General features: G+C 40.8%; 1 protein-coding gene across 1 annotated transcript in view; it reads left to right on the forward strand.

Moving 5' to 3' along the window:
- The window catches only part of LOC136874455 (alkaline phosphatase, tissue-nonspecific isozyme), a 369978-nt gene that overhangs the window by 297600 nt on the left and 47108 nt on the right, over positions 1-25270 (forward strand). The window contains exon 5 of the mRNA XM_068227809.1: positions 22310-22517. Within this exon, the coding sequence (XP_068083910.1) occupies positions 22310-22517 (208 nt within the window). The remainder of the gene's footprint in view (positions 1-22309; positions 22518-25270) is intronic.

A 25270-nucleotide genomic window follows, 5' to 3' on the forward strand; every position in this document is an offset into this window, starting at 1 on the left:
ATAAGATCTAAATATAACACTAAACTAACTTAAGGGCATAAATGAACGGAGGAAAATTTAGGATGCATTCATTTTCAGGCAAAATGACAAGCAAAGAAAAGTTTAAAAACCTATTTATTATTCCTTGATAAAATCACGATTAATTGAAATCAACCCTGAATTATTCTACAATAATAAATACTGGACTAAATACAAATTTTGAGATTTCACTCCTTTCATTGAGAAATTTTAATAATTCATATTTGGCCATTTTATCTGTTGATCGTCCTTTTTTCTCTTTTGACGTGTCAATTAGTACACCTATATCATTATTACTTTGAATGCTCGGTAAGTACAAAATATTCTAGTAAATGCGACGGTTCTCCTTACAAGCGTTCTTCATTATTAGAAGAAACACAATATCTATGCAAAAATTGGAGACAACTTGGAGTGGTCGCCTAACTAAATAATTATACTACAAATGAAATAAACAAAAGAATAAGCTAACACTAGTGGGCAAAATCACAACCATCGAAATAAAATTATACAAATGTCGGGTCCAGAAATCGAACCCACATCGCAATGAACCCGATGACAACATAACGAGACAGAACCCGTTTTGGAATTTATATAAAAACATTAAAAACACCTCAAGGATCATATTAAAAAATTATGTACACATATATATAAAACAGAAGTATAAACAATAAACTCATGCAACTGGCCGTACGGCAAAAAATATAAACTTATCTGTGATGAATAATCCATGGTCTGCCTTGGGCTTCGAACCGATGGTTTCCAGGATGCCACCGACAAACAGGTCTCTAAAAATTCCCTATCTAATGTATTCATCAGGTCAACAAACCATTCAATACTGGCGATCCAGGTATTTAATTTCTGTTCAGAAATGAACGAGTTTAAAGGAATCGTTTAAATGTAATCGGGTTTATGCGAAACTCCAAGCATTCAGTCTTGGTGGTCAGGCTTGAACCATACTATTGACAGTGACCCTTCTAATAAGTGAGTGCTAACGCACCCTTTCTAAAAAGGACGAACGGTCTCTCTGAAAATACGTCATGGTAAATCATATCATTTCATCTGATATCCCCTTATAATATTCCATACCCTCACTGACTTATTAATTCTCTGCCCGCTTACAATTTTTAATTCAATATCAAGCCACTATTCATATTTTCAATTTCACATCCAGAGACTCAGAATATCCAGGTTCACATTCATCCGACTACATAGAAAATTTCAGCCTATGTTTTGCTACAGTTTGAACTCGGACAAAAATCAAATATGGATTTAAACGTATCCACAATTTTATTCTAATATTAAATAAAAGCGTATACTTGTTAGCATAAAAGTAAAACATTAGCTAAAATTGGGATAGCTTTCGTTCATGTCCAGGCTTGTCACAACATACACAAATAATTAATACAGCGATCTAACCATTCTCTTAATGTACAATTACATTAAAACAAGAGTGCCTTCCTATCCCCATGCTTATTATGCCATTACTGGTATTTTTAAGACACTATCGCCATGCATTACCAAAAATAGGTTAAATATTCCAAAAATCAAAAATGTACATATTACGGTTTGAAATCATCAATAATACAAATCTATATTTTGCCCTCCTAATCTAAAGCACTCTCAACCTTTCTGATATTTCATCGTTAAAACACGCTCATGCATTACATTAAATTTATATTTTATAGGCCCAAAATTTTAGCCCATTTAATAGAATTTGCATTCCCATCTAGATGAATATATTTCAAACAATATGAAGACCACTCACAAGTCTCTCGCTAATTCAAGAATACATGCAATTTATATTACTAACCTAATTTATGTGATGTATATATTACATAACCGTGCATTTTACTCAGATTTAAACTTTATGTACTTATCATCATGTCGAGAAATCCATGGTTCGGTCCTCGGGAAGGCCCTTATCGTCGTTTAGCCTCTCATGGTGCTGACGTGGATGACAGGTTCGAATCCTGTTCTAATCCTGCTGAGCACGTTCATAATTCCAGGGTCCTCTTCTTCACTGTAACAAGTCTAATGACGTTGAAATAAGTTGCGTTATTCACAAACACAATTTTTCAAAACTGTAACACAGTTCTCTCGGTCATGTTATTTAAATACTTTCAATACTATCACTTGGACAAAGTTTTTCACACTGCGTATTTGCAAAATGTATATTAGCACTCCCGAATACAGGTAAGGCCAGAGTACCATCGGACCGTGTGTCTGCCTTCAAACTTCCGCGTCAAGTCAATGTTTTCTCAACATGGCTGCCCCTTGTATAATTTCAGCCCTACACAAACAATAGATGACGATCAGTCTCCACCACATTTTTGCATATCAGTGTTTCTACGGGTTGTAAGACATTGGTAATGCGCTCAAATGTGTGACTCAGGCTTTTAAGTACACTTGGTGTGTGTGGAAAACGCATCGATCGGCGGTTAATTTAAAATTTATTATCAAAATGATGCCTTTTCGGGGATCCCCCGTCCGAAGTCTGCGTAGTCAGTTGGCGTGGGTACGCTACTGGTGCTTATATAATTATATGATGGCGTAATTTTCCACACGTTAAAATTTTTTAAACAATTAGAATTTTAGCAGAGGACTACTGTATTATGAAAACATATGACATGCCGAGGTTTCCCTTACTAATTGTTATGCATATCTTGAAATCTTACAATATAAATCAAGCTTTCACGTTGGCATTTCCGTGTTTCGGCCATTTTTAGTGGGCGGAGTTATTACTATAGATTTTCTTTCCTTGTCATTTTTCATAGCTCGCTCTCTTTCTGGGGATTCTTCCAGCTATGACAGACTTGTGTTTACACCACCAAGTCGGAGGTGTTGTGCAAACTGATGCAACCTAATGCAACTTTTATGTAATATGGACAAGGGAGCTTTACAAAAGTTTTCACCGCCCAAATTATTAAATAAATATATGTATGACCGATACGGTCACAGTATAACATAATGTAGATCTATTTTAATTACAGATGTTAATGTCAACATGCTTCTTTATTCTGTCCATTGGACAGACATTAGAGAAAACACCTCCACATTCGCACTCTGCCTAGGAACAGGGAAATAATACCTCACGTTCAAAATATAAATTACCCGAAACTGACTTCGAACACTGTTAAATCATTACTATATATTATTACAGACAGTTGCCTTTTCGGCCCGGAAGTTCATTTTACTCTAGTAGATGGCGGGTTGTCCGTGAAAACCGTGACATATGGCAACCCTAAGACGGAGTATATTTGTACAAGTAGTGACACATCATCCTTCAGTCGTGCTGTTTCTTAGTTAACATTTCGGCTAGTTTTTCATTAAAGCACTGTTTATTTAGTATATTTAAATCTTCGTTGGTCTTAATTGCATACATATTGCAGCCCTAGAGTAAGTTTAATTATATGCAAAAATGGATGAACTGCGGCTTCTTCCTTCAGTTGAACATATACCACCGAAACAGATGGCCGAATGCTAGCGCTCGCTGCGGCGAGTGGGAGAACTTCTAGACGGACTCGGCAATGCATTTTGCAGCCAGAGAGGTGTCAGGTCTTTTATAATAAACGTAGATCTAGCAAATAACCTACAGTTAAGATCTCTTATAGCCAAATCACATTAATTTCGAGTAAAAAATAAATAACAACCGCCAGTGCTTAGCTTACAACAACGTACTCTACCATTTAGAGAGTATAAACTAGTCTTCGAAGATAGTGTTACTTGCCAGCCATGTAGTAGCCTCTACGGCACTTCCTGAAAGGAATTAGTGAGTCAGCCGGTCTGAAGGGCATGGCCGGCCTCTCCGTGTACTACTGTTCTCTTCGTCTGGTTTCCTCGTGTGTTTCTGGAAGGAGCAGCGAGAATGTTCCGTGTCCAACCCCATCGCGAATATTTCGGTTCACATCACATGAGCTATAAGTTGGACGCTATCTGCAAACAGTCACCGAGCTCGATAGCTGCAGTCGCTTAAGTGCGGCCAGTATCCAGTATTCGGGAGATAGTAGGTTCGGACCCCACTGTCGGCAGCCCTGAAAATGGTTTTCCGTGGTTTCCTCTTTTCACACCAGGCAAATGCTGGGGCTGTACCTTAATTAAGGCCACGGCCGCTTCCTTCCCACTCCTAGCCCTTTCCTGTCCCATCGTCGCCGTAAGACCTATCTGTGTCGGTGCGACGTAAAACAACTAGCAAAAAAAAAAAAAAACAGCAAACAGTCAGTCAGTGTTGGACTTGGAGTCAGTGTGGGACTCAGTGTTGGAGTTGGCCTCGATGTGTTGGAGATTGGTGGCCGGTCTGAGGGCGACAGAGGTGTTGGCTGTAGCTGGTGTCCCACTGGATTCTGAATGAGTTGTTGTTATTGTTTCGGGGTGTAAGTGAGTAGCTAGACCACGACGGCTGTTGGCTGCCGTCAGTGTTCCACAGGAGTCAGGGCATCGTGGCTCACGGAACGGAATACTGTGTGTACTGCCTTAGAGTACTGGGTGTGTGGACTTATGTGGACTGAGGACCGTCGTAGAGTCAGCGGCTGGAGCAGCTAACGAGAGTGTAATTGAGGCAGTGAGTGAGAGAATGGGCAATGCGAGAGTTAGTTGGAGCTGAGATATTTTGAGTTTTGTTTTCGCCTAATAAAGAGAAAAATGTTCCTGTTAACATATACTTCATTGTTTATCTTCTCGAAGTATTCATTTTAAACACTTTTGGAAAATAATTTAATGGATGTAATTCCGTCATTTAACCATCTACTTAGGCCTTTTCACCTATAAAGAAACAACAAAATAACCTTGCATTACAATAGATTCATCTGCTGTGTAATGTTAGCTCCTTTTCCATCTCTCACTTTTTTGTTACAAAGTTGTCTTTCCTCCAACCAATAACGATATCACGTGGAAAAAAATCAAAATTCCGCCTTTCTGTCCATCTATCCACTTTCCTAATAGTCTAACTCAGCCTTTACCCAAAACTCACCTTCATTACCTGATTACTATAGATGTCTTGTTCCTCCACAAAAGGTATTTAGATCTTCAATAAAATCAAATATTGAACTAACGTCATGGTAAACAAAATATTTCAGTACCTTCAGATATCAGAGTCCTCCGTGACATCCTCAACTGCACTCCGGCTGGAGTGTACGGTATATAACATGGTGATTCTGCGGTTTATACGGCAGAAGTTACATCAAATCCTTATGAAAAGTCCACAGCCTGTTCCAAGTTAAGAGATGAAATGAGAAAGATGACAGGTAAAACCGGAGTACCCGGACAAAATCCTGTCCCACCTCCACTTTGACCAGCACAAATCTCACATGATTGACCGGGTTTTGAATCACAGAACCCAGTGGTAAAACGCCCCCGCTTTGCTGCCTGAACCACGGAGGCTTCAGACATCATATCCTTATATTTAGCTTTATTAATTTTTCTTCTTGTAGGACTGGAAATTTTCACAGAATATGTGAAAGATACGCGCCCTCTTCTTGAATTGTCCTTAATTATTTTCTTTGAGTAAATGCAACTATATTCTTGCCGACTTATCAGTTCAAATAAAGACATTTTGCGCATTATAGTCACCGGCGTCTGCCTCTGTGGTGTAATGGTTAGTGTAATTACCTACCACCCCCGGAGGTCCGGGTTCGATTCCCGGCTCTGCTACTAAATGTGAGAAGTAGTACGAGGGCTGGAACAGGGTCCACTCAGCTTCGAGAGGTCAACTGAGTAGGGGTGGGTTCGATTCCAACCTCAACTCTCCTGGAAGTGGTTTTCCGTGGTTTCCCACCTCTCCTCCAGGCAAATGCCGGTACCTAACTTAAGGCCACGGCCGCTTCCTTCCCTCTTCCTTGTCTATCCCTTCCAATCTTCACATCCCCCCACAAAGCCCCTGTTCAGCATAGCAGGTGAGGCCACCTGGGTGATGTACTGGTCATCCTCCCCAGTTGTATCCCCCGACCCAGAGTCTGAAGCTCCAGGACACTGCCCTTGAGGCGGTAGAGGTGGGATCCGTCGCTGAGTCCGAGGGAAAAGCCAACCCTGGAGGGTAAGCAGGTTAAGAAAGAAAGAAAGATAGTCACCGGCTTTATAGAAGACACAAGATATATATAATATTTTTTAGTTTACATAAGTTCGCAGTATTTACACGAGCTCGCATTAGCAGCCAAAGATTGCACTCTGCACTTACATCCAGCACCTTTCTCCTTTGGAGGTACCACCTTGTTCGTTTTATCATTGATATCCTTTAATCCTAAGTTTCTACACACTAAAGCTGTTTTTTCTTTTATCTTAATTTGTAACTTTTTTCACAACTCTAACTTTGCCTTCAACGTCCTTCATATCTTACACACATAAGACGTGCTTGAGAACAGGCGCTGCTATTGGTCATCTTGCGGTATCCGACAGGCTGTGTACATCATGGCTGCTTCTATCTGCTTGGCATAGCTCACTGTCTCACAGTATAAACGTGAGATTATCAATTCGCATAAAGTAAGTTCTTTTAAACAAGGAGGGAGGAGGCCTATCGATGTGTTTGATATTTGCACACTGAAGGATGAATGTCCTACACGAGGGTACTAATAACTCAGATTTACCAAATTTTTGGCACTCACTGCCTCAATTGGAATAGTGTTAATGTGTGTTTTGTTTGGTTTTTTTTTTTTTTTTTTTTTTGAGGGGTACTGTTCTGCTCTTTAGCACCGTTCACCTGTTGCTGATTAGTTGTTCACTGTATGAGGCTGTGTAAATCACTGGAGGCGAACCAAGGAATAGTCACAGTGTGTTGTGTGGCCTATAGTCCAGTGTTCAAACAAAGCTGTCTGCACGCGCCTGCGGTGTGGGCTGACTGAACTTGGATAAGTGAAAGTAAGGCAATCAGGATTACCGCCTCCCAAGTAATACGACCAAGCCGCCGGACTCACTGCTGTGTGGAAAGAACGAAGACTTATAAACAGACAGAAATTAGTGACTGTCGTCTTTCATGGTGTAGAAACTTTCATGTATGTATGTGTATTTGTGTTTATTTGGTCATCCTGAGATAAATTAGAGTAATAAAAGAGACGGTGTTTTATTCGTAATAATAGTTTAGGGGATTTCCGACGATCAACCAACTTTTCCATAAGAGATTAGTTCATTATTTCCAAAAAAATGAATATTTGAAGCTAGGCTTATGTACCACAGGAAGAGAACTCAATTTTCCTGTGCTGCATTGAAGTAATCAAATCAGTTCCCATCGTCCGTAATCCATAAAACTATTTCCAGTACTCATTTCACAGATCATGTATGTTCGGTTTTCAATTTAGCTCCTAGCACATTACACGCTTCTGCGTCGACTGACATTTTCATTTTGAAAATGTTCTGGTTCACATGAAGTACAAATGCTTGCCATTTTTTAATTTTATTTCCGAGATCGGAAGCTACTTCCACTCGTGTTCAAATTAATTTTGTTTCATAAATTGAAAATATTTAGGAAGAATGGATACTAATAAAATTCAAACAATGATGGTCGATGTTCAAGTATACAAATTACATTTAATTTCGTTCACTAGAGACATGTGGGTTTTGTTTCCGAGAGCTATACGAAAGTAATCTGAAGTTTCATTGTAGTTTAAATACAAATGATAAAATTTGAGAAATAGGTTAATGAAATTAAATGCTGTTATAGACTAGATATTATCAAAGTATAAAGTAAGGTAGAAAAATTATTCGAAATAGTAAGTCATAATTGATACATCAAATAGACGTCAAGTCAAATAAATTTAATAATAATAATAATAACAAAAAGTTCATTTTCTACCGAATTTCCTGTACCTTCGGGTTTGCGGGTACGAGTTGAGCCGCACATGTGGATTTGGATATTACGGCTGGATGCCCTTCTTGGCGTCAACTCTGTGTAGAGGGATCTAATCACTATTGCGTGTTTCTGTGGTGGTTCGCAGTGTGGGGTTTTATCTGAATACGAACAGGAAAGTGTTGGGACAAACACAAACATCCAATCTCCGAGCCAGCGGAATTTATCAGACGTCATTAAATTCCCCCCGGCCGGGAATCGAATCCGGAACCGTATGACCTGAATGCCTCAACGGTCACCATTCAGACCGATTAGTATTTGCTCCATTATTCGGCGCATATTAAGTAAGATCCTTGATAAAATTGTAAGGGAATACATCCCTTTGAATCAGTTCCAAAGAGGTTTTGCCATGACCCCTGGCTCTTTCATTAACGTGAATATTGTTGATGGCATTTTACGAACAGCTGTAATGAAAAAGATTTCAGGCTGCGTAGTATTCCTCGACATCAGCAAAGCGTTCGATAGTATTGGACACAATCACTTAAAGGCGACAATAGAGAACTCTATACTACCCAGATCCATTAAGAAGTTACTAGTCAACCTTCTCACAGAAAACACAACACAAGTTCAAACTGCTCGTGGACGTACAGATAAGATAAACATCAAATGTGGAGTGATGCAAGGAGATCCCATTTCACCTTTCTTATTTAACTGAGGTATAAACCATATCCTTGATGAACTCACAGACATCAAAGTATCAGAAATGTATGGTTTTCAATTGAGTCCTAACGCTGTACCTTTAACATCCCTATGCTTTGCCGACGATCTGGTGATCATAGCTAAAGACCAAGCAGCAGCTTCAATCCTAGTCACTTCTGTCATAAATCTGCTTCAAGAAATAGGTTTGCATATAAATACAGACAAATCAAATGCCATTATTATAGAAAATGGTAAACATCATTCTGATGATATCGTGACGGTCTCTGGAAACATTAGAAGTATAAATGATAGTGAAGAAATAAAATATTTAGGGGCAACTTTCAGACAGACTTTAGTCTTCAATGAACATCAAGTACTTGAAAAATTGAAAGCTAACTTAGATCAGATTACCAGGACTCACTTACTCCAACCGCATCAAAAATTGACTGTAATAAACCAGTTTATTGGCCCTACACTGATATACCCCTTCCAGACTGTTTCGGTTGAGAAAATTCCCAAATCAAGTCTGTTAAAAGCCGACAACATGATCAGAAGCGCACTTAAAGAAATTCTCCAACTTCCGAGTGACACACCGACAAGTATGATCTATTCGAGCCACAAATATAAAGGGTTGGCACTAATGCGCGCTACTTGGGAAGCGTACCTTCAACAGCTGAACATCAATCTTAAGCTAGAAGCTGTGAACGATTCGCACGTAAATGCTGTTCGAAATTTCACAGCAATAAAAACTCGCTGCCTATCTGAACTTCAACTCAACGAAGAGACATCAGCGAAATATGTTAGACAACCGCGCGATATACTTAGAACACGCGAATTTGAAGCTTGGTGTGCATATCCACAAAAAGGAAGAGGTGTTGAGTTATTTGCTCAAGTTCCTGCTGCTAATTCTTGGGTTACCAGAAGAGATGGTTTAACTTGTTCGGAATGGAGGGAGATGTTGAAGATGACCGCGATGGTTGCACCAGTACGTACTCTGCCGGGACGTTCTACCAGCACAGGCCACTGCAGACACTGCAGTGAGTATGAAACCTTACACATGTGCTGGGGAGTTGCCCTCAAGGAGAACTGCTTAGGATCAAACGCCATAACATCATCAGAAAGCTGATTGCTAATGCTCTTCGTCTCAGAAATCTAGAAGTGTACGAAGAAGTCCACTGCCTCGCCGAAGGAGGCAGCACTCGCAGGATTGATATTATAGCGATTGACAGACGGAGGAACGAAGCAGAAATTATTGATCCTACGGTACGCTTTGAATCTTCAGCCTCTCAGCCGACTGACGTAGACAATGAGAAAAAGGATATCTATAATCCAACCATCCCTTTCTTTCTTGAGTCGTATAACCTTAAAAACATTACGGTGACTGGACTTTTCTTTGGCGCGAGGGGAACAATTCCCAAATCTTTCGTCACATGGCGACAAAAATATAAACTAGCGAGAAGCCTACAGGATGAGATAGTCGTCTCACTCATCAAATACTCCGTTTCGATTCTTCGTCACCATTTATATGGAGTTCATGCCATTTAACATGCTTAATTGTAACCTATCATTTTTTAAACATTAATCTTTTTATCTTCCCTCAAAATTGTTATTGTGCATTATTCTGTGTCTTATGGCAAATCTAGGGTGTCCTGGATCAGACTAAATAATAATAATAATAATAATAATAATAATAATAATAATAATAATAATAATAATAATAATAATAATAATAATAATATCGCTTGAGTGCGGCCAGTATCCACTATTCGGGAGATAGTAGGTTCGAACCCCACTGTCGGCAGCCCTGAAAATGGTTTTCCGTGGTTTTCCATTTTCATACCACGCAAATGCTGGGTATGTACCTTAATTTAAGGCCACGGCCGCTTCCTTCCCACTTCTAGCCCTTTCCTGTCCCATCGTCGCCATAAGACCTATCTGTGTCGGTGCGACGTAAAGCAACTCTACTCTAATCTGTTTGGTCTATCCCAATCGCTCTTACGTCATACACTTCCCTTAAAAACGAACTGAAATAGTCATAGGAGTTTTAAGATGTGTCCTGTCATTCTACCTCTTCTTGTGGTCAAATTTCACCAAATCGTTCTCCTGTCACTAATTCGATTCTGTATAATTATCTTCATTCGTTATTCTGTCAACCCATCTCACCTTCAGAAGTTGATTGGGCTGAGACACCGAGGGAGAAGAATTATCTACAATACGTACAAAAATTAGTTTGCAATTATGAGAATCGAGGGATGGGAAAAAAGAGAATCAGTCTAGAAAGGAGTGAGGCAAGGCTGCAGCTTGTTCCCTCTCTTTGTCAATACTTGTATAGAACAGACTCTAAAGGAAATCAAAGAGTAATATGGAAGGATGATCACAATCTAAGAAAAAATCAAAATTTGCTGATTTGCCAGTAATATTGTTATTTTGTCTGAGTCTGGAGAAATTGCAGTATAGTCTGAACACAGTTTTGAAGGAGGAGTACAAGATAAGTGAATCCAAAAGAAAAGTAAACGAGTGCAGTCGAATGAAGTCATGTGATGCAGGAAATGTTAAGTTAGGAAATGAAGACTTAAATATTGTTTCTTGAATCAAGGAAGGTCTTTCTTAAGAAAAATATGCTCACTTCGAACATTGATATGAATTAGAGAGATAATGTTGAAGAATTTTCCTCTGGAGCGTGGCATTGTATGGAAGCGAAACGTGGACGATAAGACTATAACTAGCTCAGAAAAAAAGGAGAATAGAAGCTTTTAAAATGTGGTATTAGAGAAGAATGCTGAAGGTGAAATGTCTAGATAAAACCTCATGTAAAGAGATACTGAATCGAATCGAACGTTTTGGCTAAATTTGATCAGGAAAGTTAGAATGATAGGACAAATCTTAAGGCACTCAGAACTTGTTCGGTTGGTTTTTGAGGGAAGTGTATGTGGTACCAGACCAAATCGCATAATGGGGTCATGGCCTACCAAGCGACCGTTGCTCAGCTCCAAGGTCTGCAGATTATGAGGTGTCGTGTTGTCAGCACGGCCGTTATTCTTGGCTTCCTAGACCAGGGCCGCCATCTCACCGTCAGATTGCTCCTGAATTATAATCACGTAGGCTGAGTGGACCTCAAACCAGCCCTCAGAATCAGGTAAAAAGCTTTGGCCTGGCCGGGAATCGAATCGGGGCCTCCGGGGGTGACACAGCCACACTACCCCTACACCCCGGGCGTACGGCCAACAGTGCGCTAAGATATGAATATGTTAACGAGGTTATGGTAGATGTAGGATGTAGCAGCTACGTAGATATGAAAAGTTTAGTGAAGTGTAGGGTGGCACGGAGTTCTGCATCAAACCAGTCTATGGACTGAAGACCCAAACAACAGCAACAGCAACAAGGACCAAATACGAAACGATTACTCTTGAGAGGCATTGCCTCTTCTTCGGTGAGGAAGGTTCCGACTCTGATGCCAAAGGAGGAATATCAGTAGTAAAGATGATTGTACTTAATAGTCGGAGTATTAAGCTATGATATGGGAAATATCCTTTCGATCGGATATGAACTTTCCATTTAACGTAAATCTTCTTCTTATTCATCTGTTTACCCTCCAGGGTCGGTTTTTCCCTTGCCTCAAGGGCAGTGTCCTGGAGCTGCAGACTCTAGGTCTGGGTATACAACTGGGAATGATGACCAGTACCTCGCCCAGGCGAGGTCACTTGCTATGTTGAAAAGGGTCCTTGAGGGGGGATGGGAAGATTGGAAGGTATAGACAAGGAAGAGGGAAGGAAGGGGCCATGGCCTTAAGTTAAGGGACCATCCCGGCATTTGCCAGGACGAAAAGTGGAAAACAACGGAAAACCAGTTCCAAGATGGCTAAGGTGGGAATCGAACCCACCTCCACTCAGCTGACCTCACTCAGCTGACCTCCCGAGTCTGAGTGGACCCCGTTCCAGCCCTCGTACTACTTTTCAAATTTCGTGACAGAGCCGGGAATCGAACCCGAGCCTCCGGGGGTGGCAGCTAATCACACTAACCACTACACCACAGAGGCAACTAACGTAAATCACGTATGTTTAATCAATTTTAATAATTACAACAGCAGGCACTTATCCGTGGTATCTGAAATCTTTGACACTACTTCCAAAGAGAAAATAAAATATTTACAAGATAAATTAATTTACCTCTTTAAAGGTATTATGAAATATTACTACCGAGATCGATAGCTGAAGTCGCTTAAGTGTGGCCAGTATCCAGTATTCGGGAGATATTAGGTTCGAACCCCATTGTCGGCAGACCTGAAGATGATTTTCCGTGGTTTCCCATGTTCACACCAGGTATATACTGGGGCTGTACCTTAATTAAGGCGACGGCCGCTTCCTTCTCATTCCTATGCCTTTCCTCTCCCATCGTCGCCATAAGACCTATCTGTGTCGGCGCGACGTAAAGCAACTAGAAAAAAAAAAAAGATAATAAAGTGTATATGTGTTATTTACGAAAGTTGATTTTTATTTTCACCCATACATGTTTTGATGGAATATTCATATTCCAATCGGTCGAGATAATTTGTTGGCGGAGAGCATTTTCACTGTGACTCTGTTTTAAATATACCGTACGTTATATTTTGTGAATTGTTATGTAAATATTTCTCAGGTCGTTCAGCAATGTATTTCATCAAAAACAGAATAAATTAATTTATCATTCATTTTTAATTTACTTTAAAGGTATACGCTTCCAAGAGATTTTTTTCAATCAAATACCACAGTATTGTACGTCGATTTGATACAGTCTGTAATATGAGACGTAACATATTACCTAATTGAAGTCCATCCAACATAAACGAAATGATTGCCTCTGCAGTATCTTACTTCTCGACATTTTGGTCTGTTCTGCGCTGGTAAGTGCAAAAATCGTATAATCGAATAATTTCACCATTCATTTCATTTTTACTAAGTGGTTCAATTTATTCATTTTGTTCTTGGTTTCTTTTTGTACGTGCTTCTATCGGTTTTTTTTCCACCAACGACACTGTTATTAAACATAAAAACGTATGAATTGTAACATTCTAGTTCCAAGAAGTTTAGAAGTTACATTAATGCTCAGATTTTAACAGGTTTTTCATAAATCTGAGAACGGTCTCTTTTATAATTTCTACCATTTCTGATTATACTCGATTTTATATTAATGCCAATCATGGGCACTGATTCATTTAAACTACACTTATGTCAGTGTTAGCGACCATCCACAGTATAAGACTGAAGTTTCAGGTTACAGCAATTGAACATTTTCATTGGCTTTTATTTTCTGATTGTTTGTTACAACTGAGGTTTGCGTGTAATATTTTAATATTATACTTGTCAAGAAAGTCGACATCAAACAACAGTAAAACACTTAGAGCATAATTTTGTTCCTACTAAGCTCAACAAAGTAAGCAGGGAGTTTGGTTTTATACACATCAGAGAACACAATTTGATTGTATTCATTGTAATTAACAAGTATAAAATCACAATGCAATCATCAAACCAGGTAGATCCACCCCTGAAAGGACGCTGGCTGACCCCTGAATAGGATCTGAATATAGAAATTGAAACCGGAATAGGCATTGCAAGAAATATGTAGGCCTACGTTCAATCCGTTTCCTGATACGAGGTCAATGCCAATCTTGGCATACTGCTTGCATTACGTATAACAATCAATTTACAGTTTTCAAGTAGGCCTATGTCAATTTATCCACCTTGAAAGGCAAATTATTCACAGTTCCCACCCATGATATTTTAATTCTTCAGTGGTAGTTTCAAATTTAAATATGTTGAAAGTCTGATTTTTTAAAACTTTATGTTATGTTCTACAACCTATTGAAAGGCGGAGAGTGCTTCATTTAGATGCTTGTCAATTAAACCACTTCTTATTCTTCTTTTATCTGTTTACCCTCCAGGGTCGGACTCAGTGAGGTATCCCACCTCTACCATCACAAGGGCAGTTTCCTGGAGCTTCAGACTCTGGGTTGGGGGATACAACTGGGGAGGATGACCATTGCCTCGCCCAGGCGGCTTCACCTGCTATGCTGAACAGGGGCCTTGTGGGGGGATGGGAAGATTGGAAGGGATAGACAAGGAAGAGGAAAGGAAGCGGCCGTGGCCTTAAGTTAGGTACAATCCCGGCATTTGTCTGGAGAAGAAGTGGGAAACCACGGAAAACCACTTCGAGGATGGCTGAGGTGGGAATCGAACTCACCTCTACTCAGTTTACCTCCCGAGGCTGAATGGAACCCGTTCCAGACCTCGTACCACGTATCAAATTTCGTGACAGAGTCGGGAATCTAACCCGGGCCTCCGGAGGTTGTAGCTAATCACACTAACCACTACACCACAGAGGCGGATCAACTAAATCACAATAACTAACAATCTTCTTCTTCTTCTTCTTCTTCTTCTTCTGGAGCCATCTCCTCACAGTGGGTTAGTGACCCTGAGGGAATATAATTTCCTATTTTTTCCTTCCGTATCGGTGTCCCCGTATTGTGGATGTCAAACCTCTGTCGGAGGTTTCTCCCACAGAATAAAACTTTCTGTCCACGTTTTCCTTCTATCTTGCCTTCTATGATCACTTATCCCAGATGTTTTGTAATTTCGGAAAATGTGACCGAAAAAGGCTGCTCTCCTACTTTGTGCGCGGATTAAGACTTTGCATGACTTCTATGCCCGAAGGTGAATTTCCTCTTTGTTGACGTGGTCTACCCGTGGGTTTTTGATGATTCTTTAATATATCTAAATTTCAAAATCCTGCAGTCTGTTCATTTGGACAGTAAAGCGGCATGAATAGTACACATCGAATTGATGGTCACGGTTGCGCACAAAATGTTCTGATTTCCGAAATAAACTTCATGCAATGCCGATTACCAGCGGAGTAGCCGCGCATGTTAACGCGTTACGGCTATGGAGCCAAGCTCTACATTCTGGGGACGGGTGGGTCTTGAGAATAGTTTTCTGTGGTTTCCCATTTTCACTTCCAGACAAATGCTGGGACACTTCCTATTCTTAAGTGCGGCCAGTATCCAGTATTCGGGAGATAGCGGGTTCGAATCCCACTGTCGGCAGCCCTGAAGATGGTTTTCCGTGGTTCCCCCTTTTCACATCAAGCAAATACTGAGGCTGTACCTTAATTAAGACCACGGCCGCTTCTTTCCCACTCCTAGCCCTTTACTGACCCATAGTCACCATAAGACGTGTTCGTGTCGGTGCGACATAAAGCAACTTCTAAATAATAATTTTAAAAAATAATAAAAAAAGGAAGTTCCTATTCGTAGGCCACAGCCGATACACTCCACCTCTTTACCCAATTGTATTCGCTACCATTAATTTCATCTCCATTATCGCTTCAACTGAGATTGGCGACAGGAAGAGCATTCGGGCGTAAAAACATGACATATAATTTAATCTCACCTCATCCCTGACCCCGTATCAAGAAACGGGACTAAGGAATGAACGTATACACTTCTTGCAACGCAAAATCAGGTTCCACTTTCTACTGTATATTCTGATTATATTTCCATTATATATTATAATAAACTTTAAGTGGTGGATCCAGGGTAATAACTGGATTCGTGATTTTATACTTGTTAATTACAATGCATACAATCAATTTGCGTCCTCTAATGTTTAATTCCTTTGCAGTGCTCTTGATTCCTTTATCAACTTCTTCAAGAATAATTCGAAAATCAACTTCGAAATATAAGTTAAAAATGGTTGGGGAGAACATTAAACCTCATTTCACAATTTTTGTGTAGTAATCTCTTCATTGATGTAGTCGCCAATAATGGCTACATTTCCCTGTATTGTTAAAACAGTGGATCCTCTGACTGAAGATCAGTACGCTGAGCATTCAGCCAATAAACGTTATTATTATTATTATTATTATTATTATTATTATTATTATTATTATTATTATTATTTTACCCGTATAATGTGCCTTCATTACGCAACATAACGCTATGTTATTTTCAAATACATATTCGTCACATCTAAACTGGATGTAAGGCATATGAACTACGTAATGTATTGTGTATTTGCTGTCGCTACCTGGATTTTGATGATAAAAGGGGCGTAGCAATATGTCATCGGAACTTCAGTCTGTTTAACGTCATACTAATAGACATAGGTTTTAAGTGATGCTGGTATGGGACTGATAACGAAGCAGGCACGGATTTAATCTAAGTACAGCCATGTAATTTACCTACTGCAAAAATGGAAAACCATGGAAATTGATGTTGAGGCTGTGCAAGCTTACAGTTGTATGACACGTATCAAGAAAATCACCTCGCTGGGATGTGTATTGACTAAGATATCCCGAATAATAATAATATATTATTATTATTGAAACATGTTTTGTTTCTTTTTGTGAATTGCTTCAAATCGCACCCACACAGATAGACATTATGGCGAAGAATTAAAATTTTAAATTTCCCTTCGATTTCCTCTGCTACCTGTAAACTAAGATGAAGTGGAACTCTCCATTGCTGTGACATACATGGAATTAATTTTAGATGGCCTGTTACAAATCCAGGGAACGTATTGCTGAAGGAATGTAATTTTTCACTCCATTCATACATTGTGAAAATACCCAGAATTGAACTGAAGCTTTGTTCTTCTCATCATCATCATCATCATCATCATCTGTTTACCCTCCAGGTTCGGCTTCTCCCTCGGACTCAGCGAGGGATCCCACCTCTACCACCTCAAGGGCAGTGTCCTGGAGCTTCAGACTCTTGGTCGGGGATACAACTGGGGAGAATGACCAGTACCTCGCCCAGGCGGCCTCACCTGCTATGCTGAACAGGGACCTTGTGGAGGGATGGGAAGATTGGAAGGGATAGACAAGGAAGAGGGAAGGAAGCGGCCGTGGCCTTAAATTAGGTACCATCCCGGCATTCGCCTGGAGGAGAAGTGGGAAACCACGGAAAACCACTTCGAGGATGGCTGAGGTGGGAATCGAACCCACCTCTACTCAGTTGACCTCCCGAGGCTGAGTGTACCCCGTTCCAGCCCTCGTACCACTTTTCAAATTTTCGTGGCAGAGCCGGGAATCGAACCCGGACCTCCGGGGGTGGCAGCTAATCACGCTAACCACTACACCACAGAGGCGGACTTTGTTCTTCTCAATGATTTTATTTCACTAGAAATTCTACCACGACGGTCTGTAATAACACCAGCGAGACTTCAGCTACGTCAAGGATCTCCATCACGACGTTGATCACAAGCAAGATACTAAAACCACCAGCAAAGTGTACTCGTTAGTACACGGATACCTGGAGGCTAGGCTCATGTTACGAAATAATAGGGCAGTATAGATCAGGACGTGGGGCAAATTAGTTAATTAATTATGAAATTGTTGACTGCAACAATAGGGCTGCAGGGTCACAGAACTCAATCCAAGGGGAACCTATAAGCTTGGTTAAAGAGGAACAATGCCTTCGCTGGAAGTTGTACGAAGTAGTTATTTGTCGAAATTACCAACTTTACGTCTAGTTTGTTCAACTTGTTAAGTAAGAAGTATCGTGCTGGCTTAATTAAGAATGTGCTCTATTCGACGGTGTTTCGTTTGGAATTTACATGGCATATGTGCCAATATAACAGTGTTGTCCCTGTGGAATTTTTTGATCTTTCAAGATTAAGATTATTATTATTATTATTATTATTATTATTATTATTATTATTATTAACAAATACATCAAAATTGGGAAACATCCCGGTGGCAATGGTCACTTACAGTAGTGTGATAATAAAGTTAAAACATAATTACACAACAACGACAACAACAAGAACAACAACAAGAATACAACAAGTAATTCCATGGAAAGAACTATACAAATTCAGACACAACTAAAGTATTTCCAGTGCTTAATATTACGGCTTGCAGTACTAAGCACTTTGTCCACAAATGAGAGTAAGGTGGGTATAGTAACAATATGCTATCAGTTAAATATTTCACTTGAAATAGAAATTAAAACACTCGTTTACAAATACGTAAGTTCGACTGTGTACCGAATATTCAAAATTACTGATTTAACGTCCATTAGATTAACCACGACACCAATAGCAATCTTAATGAGGTCGTACGTATTTTTGAATTTTCGACTTTTTATATCACTCTCATCATAAAAATAAAAGTGTTTTGTTTCTGTAAAATTGACAATTTCCAATGATAATTACTATTTCAAAATGAATTCACTGACGTTATCATTCAAACTAGCTTTCAACAACTGTTGAAATATTCAACACACCTTGATACAATTTGGCAAAGCTTCATATTCAAATTTCTAAGATTTAAATATAAGAGGCAATTGTTGATTAGATTTTCCCATAATGTTGTTAATTTATTTATGTATTTATCGTATGATGAATCTATGTACACACATGCATATAGTTCAGGATAAATGTGCGTGGTCACAAGTCCGTACAATACTATAACTCTAGGTCTAGCATTTTGACCCAATCCCTGGCTGGAGTTCAGAGAGTGAGGAATTTACTACGAGAATATGAAGAACATCCTAATTCCGACAATGCAGCTGGTCTCCTCCAACCCTTGCATGAGAGTCGAAGAAGGATCTGGCATGAAACAGTGAAATCCCTAGATTACACCCATTCTAGCAGAAATGCCTGGTCTATAATTAGGAAATTGGATTCTTCAAACCCTGCAACTAAGAGATCAAAAACAGCCATCAATCTGAATAATTTTGCTAATCATCTATAATCAGTTTTCAAAAACACAAAAGACAAGCGAACCAAAAATGATATGAAATCAAAGTTGAACATCAAGAAAAGAGCAGCGCCGCAGTTTTCTAAATTCTCTACTCCATTCAAAGAAGGGGAAACTAAAGCCGCAATAAAAAGTATGAAACTTGGAAAAGCTGCAGGATTTGATGGAATGTTGTTAACATTGATACCGATTATAACAGTTCCCTTGTTATCCAAACTGTTAACTTGATATGACTTATTGATAAATCACAATACCAAGAACTTGCAGGAGATTCATATGAAGTGTCACGTAATTTAAGTCTATATCTACCTGTATATTTCCGAAAAGCCTTTCAATTCAACTGGAGTCCAGGAAGTTCCGTCCAAATATTCACATTCCTCACCTACAGCCATGTGCATTTCTGGTTCACTATTCACTGTTAATGCATGGATTTTAGAAGAATCTTACTCTCTAGTGCAAATTTCATTATCTATAATAAGGAAACGATCAGCCTATATTGTTTCATATATGAAGATACTCATGCCGCCGTCCACTCGAAAATTTCTCCGGGTATTGTAAACGAATTTCACTCATCTAATTAATGTGGAAAACGTTCTTATTTCCCTGATAACTCATGCATCTTCCTTTGCCTATTGTTATGCTAAAGATGAACGATTCCAGGCATGTCTGATGGATAACATTGTGTTTCTTATGTGAAATATTACCTTCGACTTGTAGAATTCTTAATATAGAAGTGTTTATGGCATAGAAATTGCGGATTGAAGATCCTCTAGACAGTATAAAGGGAATTGATGACGCTTATATTCCTACTTTATAACAATTCTGTATCTTTATCCATCACGATTATTTTCCTTTCTGTCTCCTTGACATTCTAATTACGAAAGTATTAGTTTACGTCAAAATGCATTCAATTTTTGTTACTTCTTAAAATTTTAACCAGGCTTAGAGGCTCGAAAGGTGTGTCCAAGAGTCAGTTAGCCCAATTAGGAAAGAAACAAGGTGTCAAAGCACCGATGTGTGCAATGCCATATTGTTTAACATATCATTTACACTTAAAGGTACCAACCATGTTCGCAATAACTGCTATCATCCCAATTCGCGCTTCAGTTTAATAAGAAATGCACTTGCCAGTATGGAGAACACATCAAGGCAGGTTATCAGTTATACTATACATGCATGTAGTATATGGGTTGATGACCACAGTTGCAGAATTTATAACTTTGAGGAATAATTGCAAGTTATAATTGCACGTTATAAATCTCATTCCGTATTGACGGTTATCACTTTACAAAAGAAAATATTTAAAAATCCTCCTTATCAATACAAATCAACTCATCTGTTAGATGAAGCAAAGTCTAAACATGTTTCAGCCTAATCTCAAGGCCATCTTCAGTAGCAGAACAGTAATTACATAATACACAAACAATTTAAAAATCGTAATGAAGTGACGTGACAATGATCATGATTAGTGAATTAAAAACATATTGAGGTATAAAGTCCTCAGTCTAATACACTGACTGACAGAGCAAATGCAACACCAAGAAGGAGTGGTTCGAAAGGGATGAAAGTTGGGGAAAAAACAGAGACGGCACGGACGAATAATTGATGTTTATTTCAAACCGATATGCAGGTTAAACAATGCGCACGGCATCGACTCAGTAGGATGTAGGACCACCGCGAGCGGCGATGCACGCAGAAACACGTCGAAGTACAGAGTCAATAAGAGTGCGGATGGTGTCCTGAGGGATGGTTCTCCATTCTCTGTCAACCATTTGCCACAGTTGGTCGTCCGTACGAGGCTGGGGCAGAGTTTGCAAACGGCGTCCAATGAGATCCCGCACGTGTTCGATTGGTGAGAGATCCGGAGAGTACGCTGGCCACGGAAGCATCTGTACACCTCGTAGAGCCTGTTGGGAGATGCGAACAGTGTGTGGGCGGGCATTATCCTGCTGAAACAGAGCATTGGGCAGCCCCTGAAGGTACGGGAATGCAACCGGCCGCAGCACATGCTGCACGTAGCGGTGGGCATTTAACGTACCTTGAATACGCACTAGAGGTGACGTGGAATCATACGCAATAGCGCCCCAAACCATGATGCCGCGTTGTCTAGCGGTAGGGCGCTCCACAGTTACTGCCGGATTTGAACTTTCTCCACGCCGACGCCACACTCGTCTGCGGTGACTATCACTGACAGAACAGAAGCGTGACTCATCGGAGAACACGACGTTCCGCCATTCCCTCATCCAAGTCGCTCTAGCCCGGCACCATGCCAGGCGTGCACGTCTATGCTGTGAAGTCAATTGTAGTCTTCTGAGCGGACGCCGGGAGTGCAGGCCTCCTTCAACCAATCGACGGGAAATTGTTCTGGTCGATATTGGAACAGCCAGGGTGTCTTGCACATGCTGAAGAATGGTGGTTGACGTGGCGTGCGGGGCTGCCACCGCTTGGCGGCGGATGCGCCGATCCTCGCGTGCTAACGTCACTCGGGCTGCGCCTGGACCCCTCGCACGTGCCACATGTCCCTGCGCCAACCATCTTCGCCACAGGCGCTGCACCGTGGACACATCCCTATGGGTATCGGCTGCGATTTGACGAAGCGACCAACCTGCCCTTCTAAGCCCGATCACCATACCCCTCGTAAAGTCGTCTGTCTGCTGGAAATGCCTCCGTTGACGGCGGCCTGGCATTCTTAGCTATATACGTGTCCTGTGGCACACGACAACACGTTCTACAATGACTGTCGGCTGAGAAATCACGGTACGAAGTGGGCCATTCGCCAACGCCGTGTCCCATTTACCGTTCGCTACGTGCGCAGCACAGCGGCGCATTTCACATCATGAGCATACCTCAGTGACGTCAGTCTACCCTGCAATTGGCATAAAGTTCGGACCACTCCTCCTTGGTGTTGCATTTGCTCTGTCAGTCAGTGTAGATCGTTCTTGAATTGTCAATTAAAACTGCTGACTATTAAAATGAAGACACTGTGCTGAGTAGTGTAGTGTGACCGTCAATACTATACAATACTATGCGGAATAATACTGATTGTAATATAATATTAAGGCTAAGGGATCCGTTGCACTGTCTCAGGTTCTCCTTGGTGGTGGCAGGCGACATTGGCTGCCCAAGGTTGCCAGGGATCCAGAACCTCCGGCAGAAGAAGGACGGCGTCTCGATGGTCGCAACTTAATTGACGATTGGATCAGGGATAAGAAACGCCGAGGACTGAAAGCAGAGTACGTTTGGAATCAAGGCCAGCTCGCAAGCATAGATCTTCAGCGAGTTGACCACCTGCTTGGTAAGTTGAATATTTATAAATATCTCTACATTCACCGTTACATAACGAGACGTTCCTAACTATGGACATGGTATCCAGCCAGACACCTAAATAAGAACTGTATTTTTCTTAATCCATTGCGATTCGGTGTGCTTCTTGTCAGTTTATAACGGTGGAAACGGTTCGTAGGCATTTAAGGTCTTCTCTGTTTCTGTTCGTAGTAGCACAGGGTTGTATATTAGGAATAACACTAACCCTCCTCCCTCCTCCACGGCACTACAGTCCTGAAGGGCCTTGGCATACCAAGTGACCGCTGCTCAGCCCGCAGGCCTGCAGATTACGAGGTGTCGTGTGGTCTGCACGACGAATCGTCTCGGTCGTTATTCTTGGCTTTCTAGACCGGGACCGCTATATCACGATCATATAGCTCCTCAATTCTAATCACGTAGGCCGAGTGGACCTCGAACCAACCCTCAGATCCAGGTAAAAGACCCTGACCTAGCCGGGAATCGAACCGGGGGCCTCCGGGAAAGAGGGAGGCACGCTACCCCTACACCACGGGGTCCGCAATAACACTAGGTAGAGAGAAATAATTTAATTTGTAATATATATAAATAAATCGAATCTACTCCATCTAGAATATACAACAGTACACAGCGTATTGTTCAGTTATAAATTACGACAATAATTAAGCTGTTCCTGTCGATATGAACGGAGGGCCGTATAATTCGAACTCGTAGGATCCATGGTGATAGTAGAATTTGGCGTTATAATATTATTCACGCTCTCCGTAGATGACCTTGCATCCGGGAGATAGTGGGTTCGAATCCCACTGTCGGCAGCCCTGCAGATGGTTTTCCGTGGTTTCCCATTTTCATACCAGGAAAATGCTGCGTCTGTACCTTAATTAAAGGCACGGCCGCTTCTTTCCAACTCCTAGGCCTTTCCTATCTCATTGTCGCCATAAGACCTATCTGTGTCGGTGCGACGTAAAGCAACTAGCAAAAAACAAAACAAAAATTGGAGCTCTCCGTAGATGGCTTGCTTCTCTTCTTGATCGAAGTGCATTCAACCCAGACGGACGGTTCAAAATTAATGCCTAGGGAAATATACGTGTAAAATGCCATGATATCACTAAATCGCCGGGACCCACCACTGTCAACAAGTAAACACATCTTCCTAGCAGGCAATCCCTTTCTTGACTATCACGTCTTATAGCCTGTGTTTAACCTTACGGTACTGTGTGTTTATCAGTAATCTGCTACGGAAGCAGTTGCCAATTATGAAAAGAAAATGGGTTTCTGTCTCTCTGCCCCATACACGATAGAGGGTTGACTCGCTGCTAACACTGGGTGCTATACTAAGATTGGCATAGTTCGTGATGTTTTAACCGCTGCAGTCCACTCGGAGGGAGAGACTTCCAGATATAAACAATAGCTTGAAAGTATAGATGAAAACGTGCCAGTAAGGCATCTCATTTTTTGACTTTATACATGAAAAAAAAATGATTTGATGGTATATAGGATATATTCTATGTTTAATAAAATGCATTTTATTTACCAAAAGTTACCCGCGGGCTCGACTCGCAACGTTTCACGTTGTTCATGTTGGAGTTATGATGAAATGTTCAGAGCGGACTTTCTGTTTCCACTTGCTGCAATGTACGCCTGTGGTAAAAATATTGTCGAGAGGAAATAACTGTAGGATTGCTTTGAAAATTACATGTGCTCAGTAATTTTTAAGGTAGTCTGGTTGTAAAATTTTTACAATTTTTCTTTACGCCGCACCGACACAGGTAGGTCTTATGGCGACGATGGGATAGGAAAGGCCTTCCAATGGGAAGGAAGTGGCCGTGGTCTTAATTAAGGTACAGCTCCGGCATTTGCCTAGTGTAAAATGGAAAACCATGGAAAACCATTTTCAGGGCTGCTGACAGTAGGATTCGAACCCACTCTCTCCCGGATGCAAGCTCACAGCTGCGCACCCCTAACCGCACGGTCAACTAGCCCGATAGTCTGGTTGTAATCGGTTGATTAATTCATTTACAAATGACTTGAATTACGAAAATACGATCCGCATTTCATCCATTACGAGTAGTTATGAATAAATGCCATACGGCCTGCACCTACAAACAGTTTAGCCCGGTACGGCACCTGTGTAATCTCTATGAAGTTTGATCATGGCGCCTGAGTGCCAAAGATGATAGACGAAGGTGCGAATAAAATACGCCCAATCTGTGACTAATAAGACGTCTGTATAAGTTGGAATACACACATTCAAGAAAATAAGTTTTAAAGTAAACACGCAATACTCATTCCAGACAATACACCGCTATGTTGTTTCATAGAGCAAAATCTACCACCTGCAACATCTCTTAATAAACACTAATCGAAAACCGAACCTGGTGACGGGTACATCCAGCGTCGGTTATTCTCTACTACTACTACTACTACTACTACTACTACTACTACTACTACTACTACTACTACTACTACTACTACTATGTTCATTCCTCCCCTGAAGGCGAGGCGGGCCTCCTAGACGGTGACGCAGCCTTTCATGCCAGGAGATTTGTATCGAAGAAGGAGATGTGCGGAGAAGGTGAGAAGTTTGGAGACCGCAGCCTATACTAGGAAGTGTCCCGGCATTCGCCTTAGTGCAGGAGAATAGAAAACCACGGAAAACCATTCTTAGAACAGCCGACGGAGGGGACCAGCCCTTCTCCGTCTCCCAAATTCAGAGGAGTAGAGCCACGTTAGAGCTACAGCATTGCC

This window comes from Anabrus simplex, chromosome 5 (assembly GCF_040414725.1).
Source record: "Anabrus simplex isolate iqAnaSimp1 chromosome 5, ASM4041472v1, whole genome shotgun sequence".
NCBI lineage: Eukaryota > Metazoa > Arthropoda > Insecta > Orthoptera > Tettigoniidae > Anabrus > Anabrus simplex.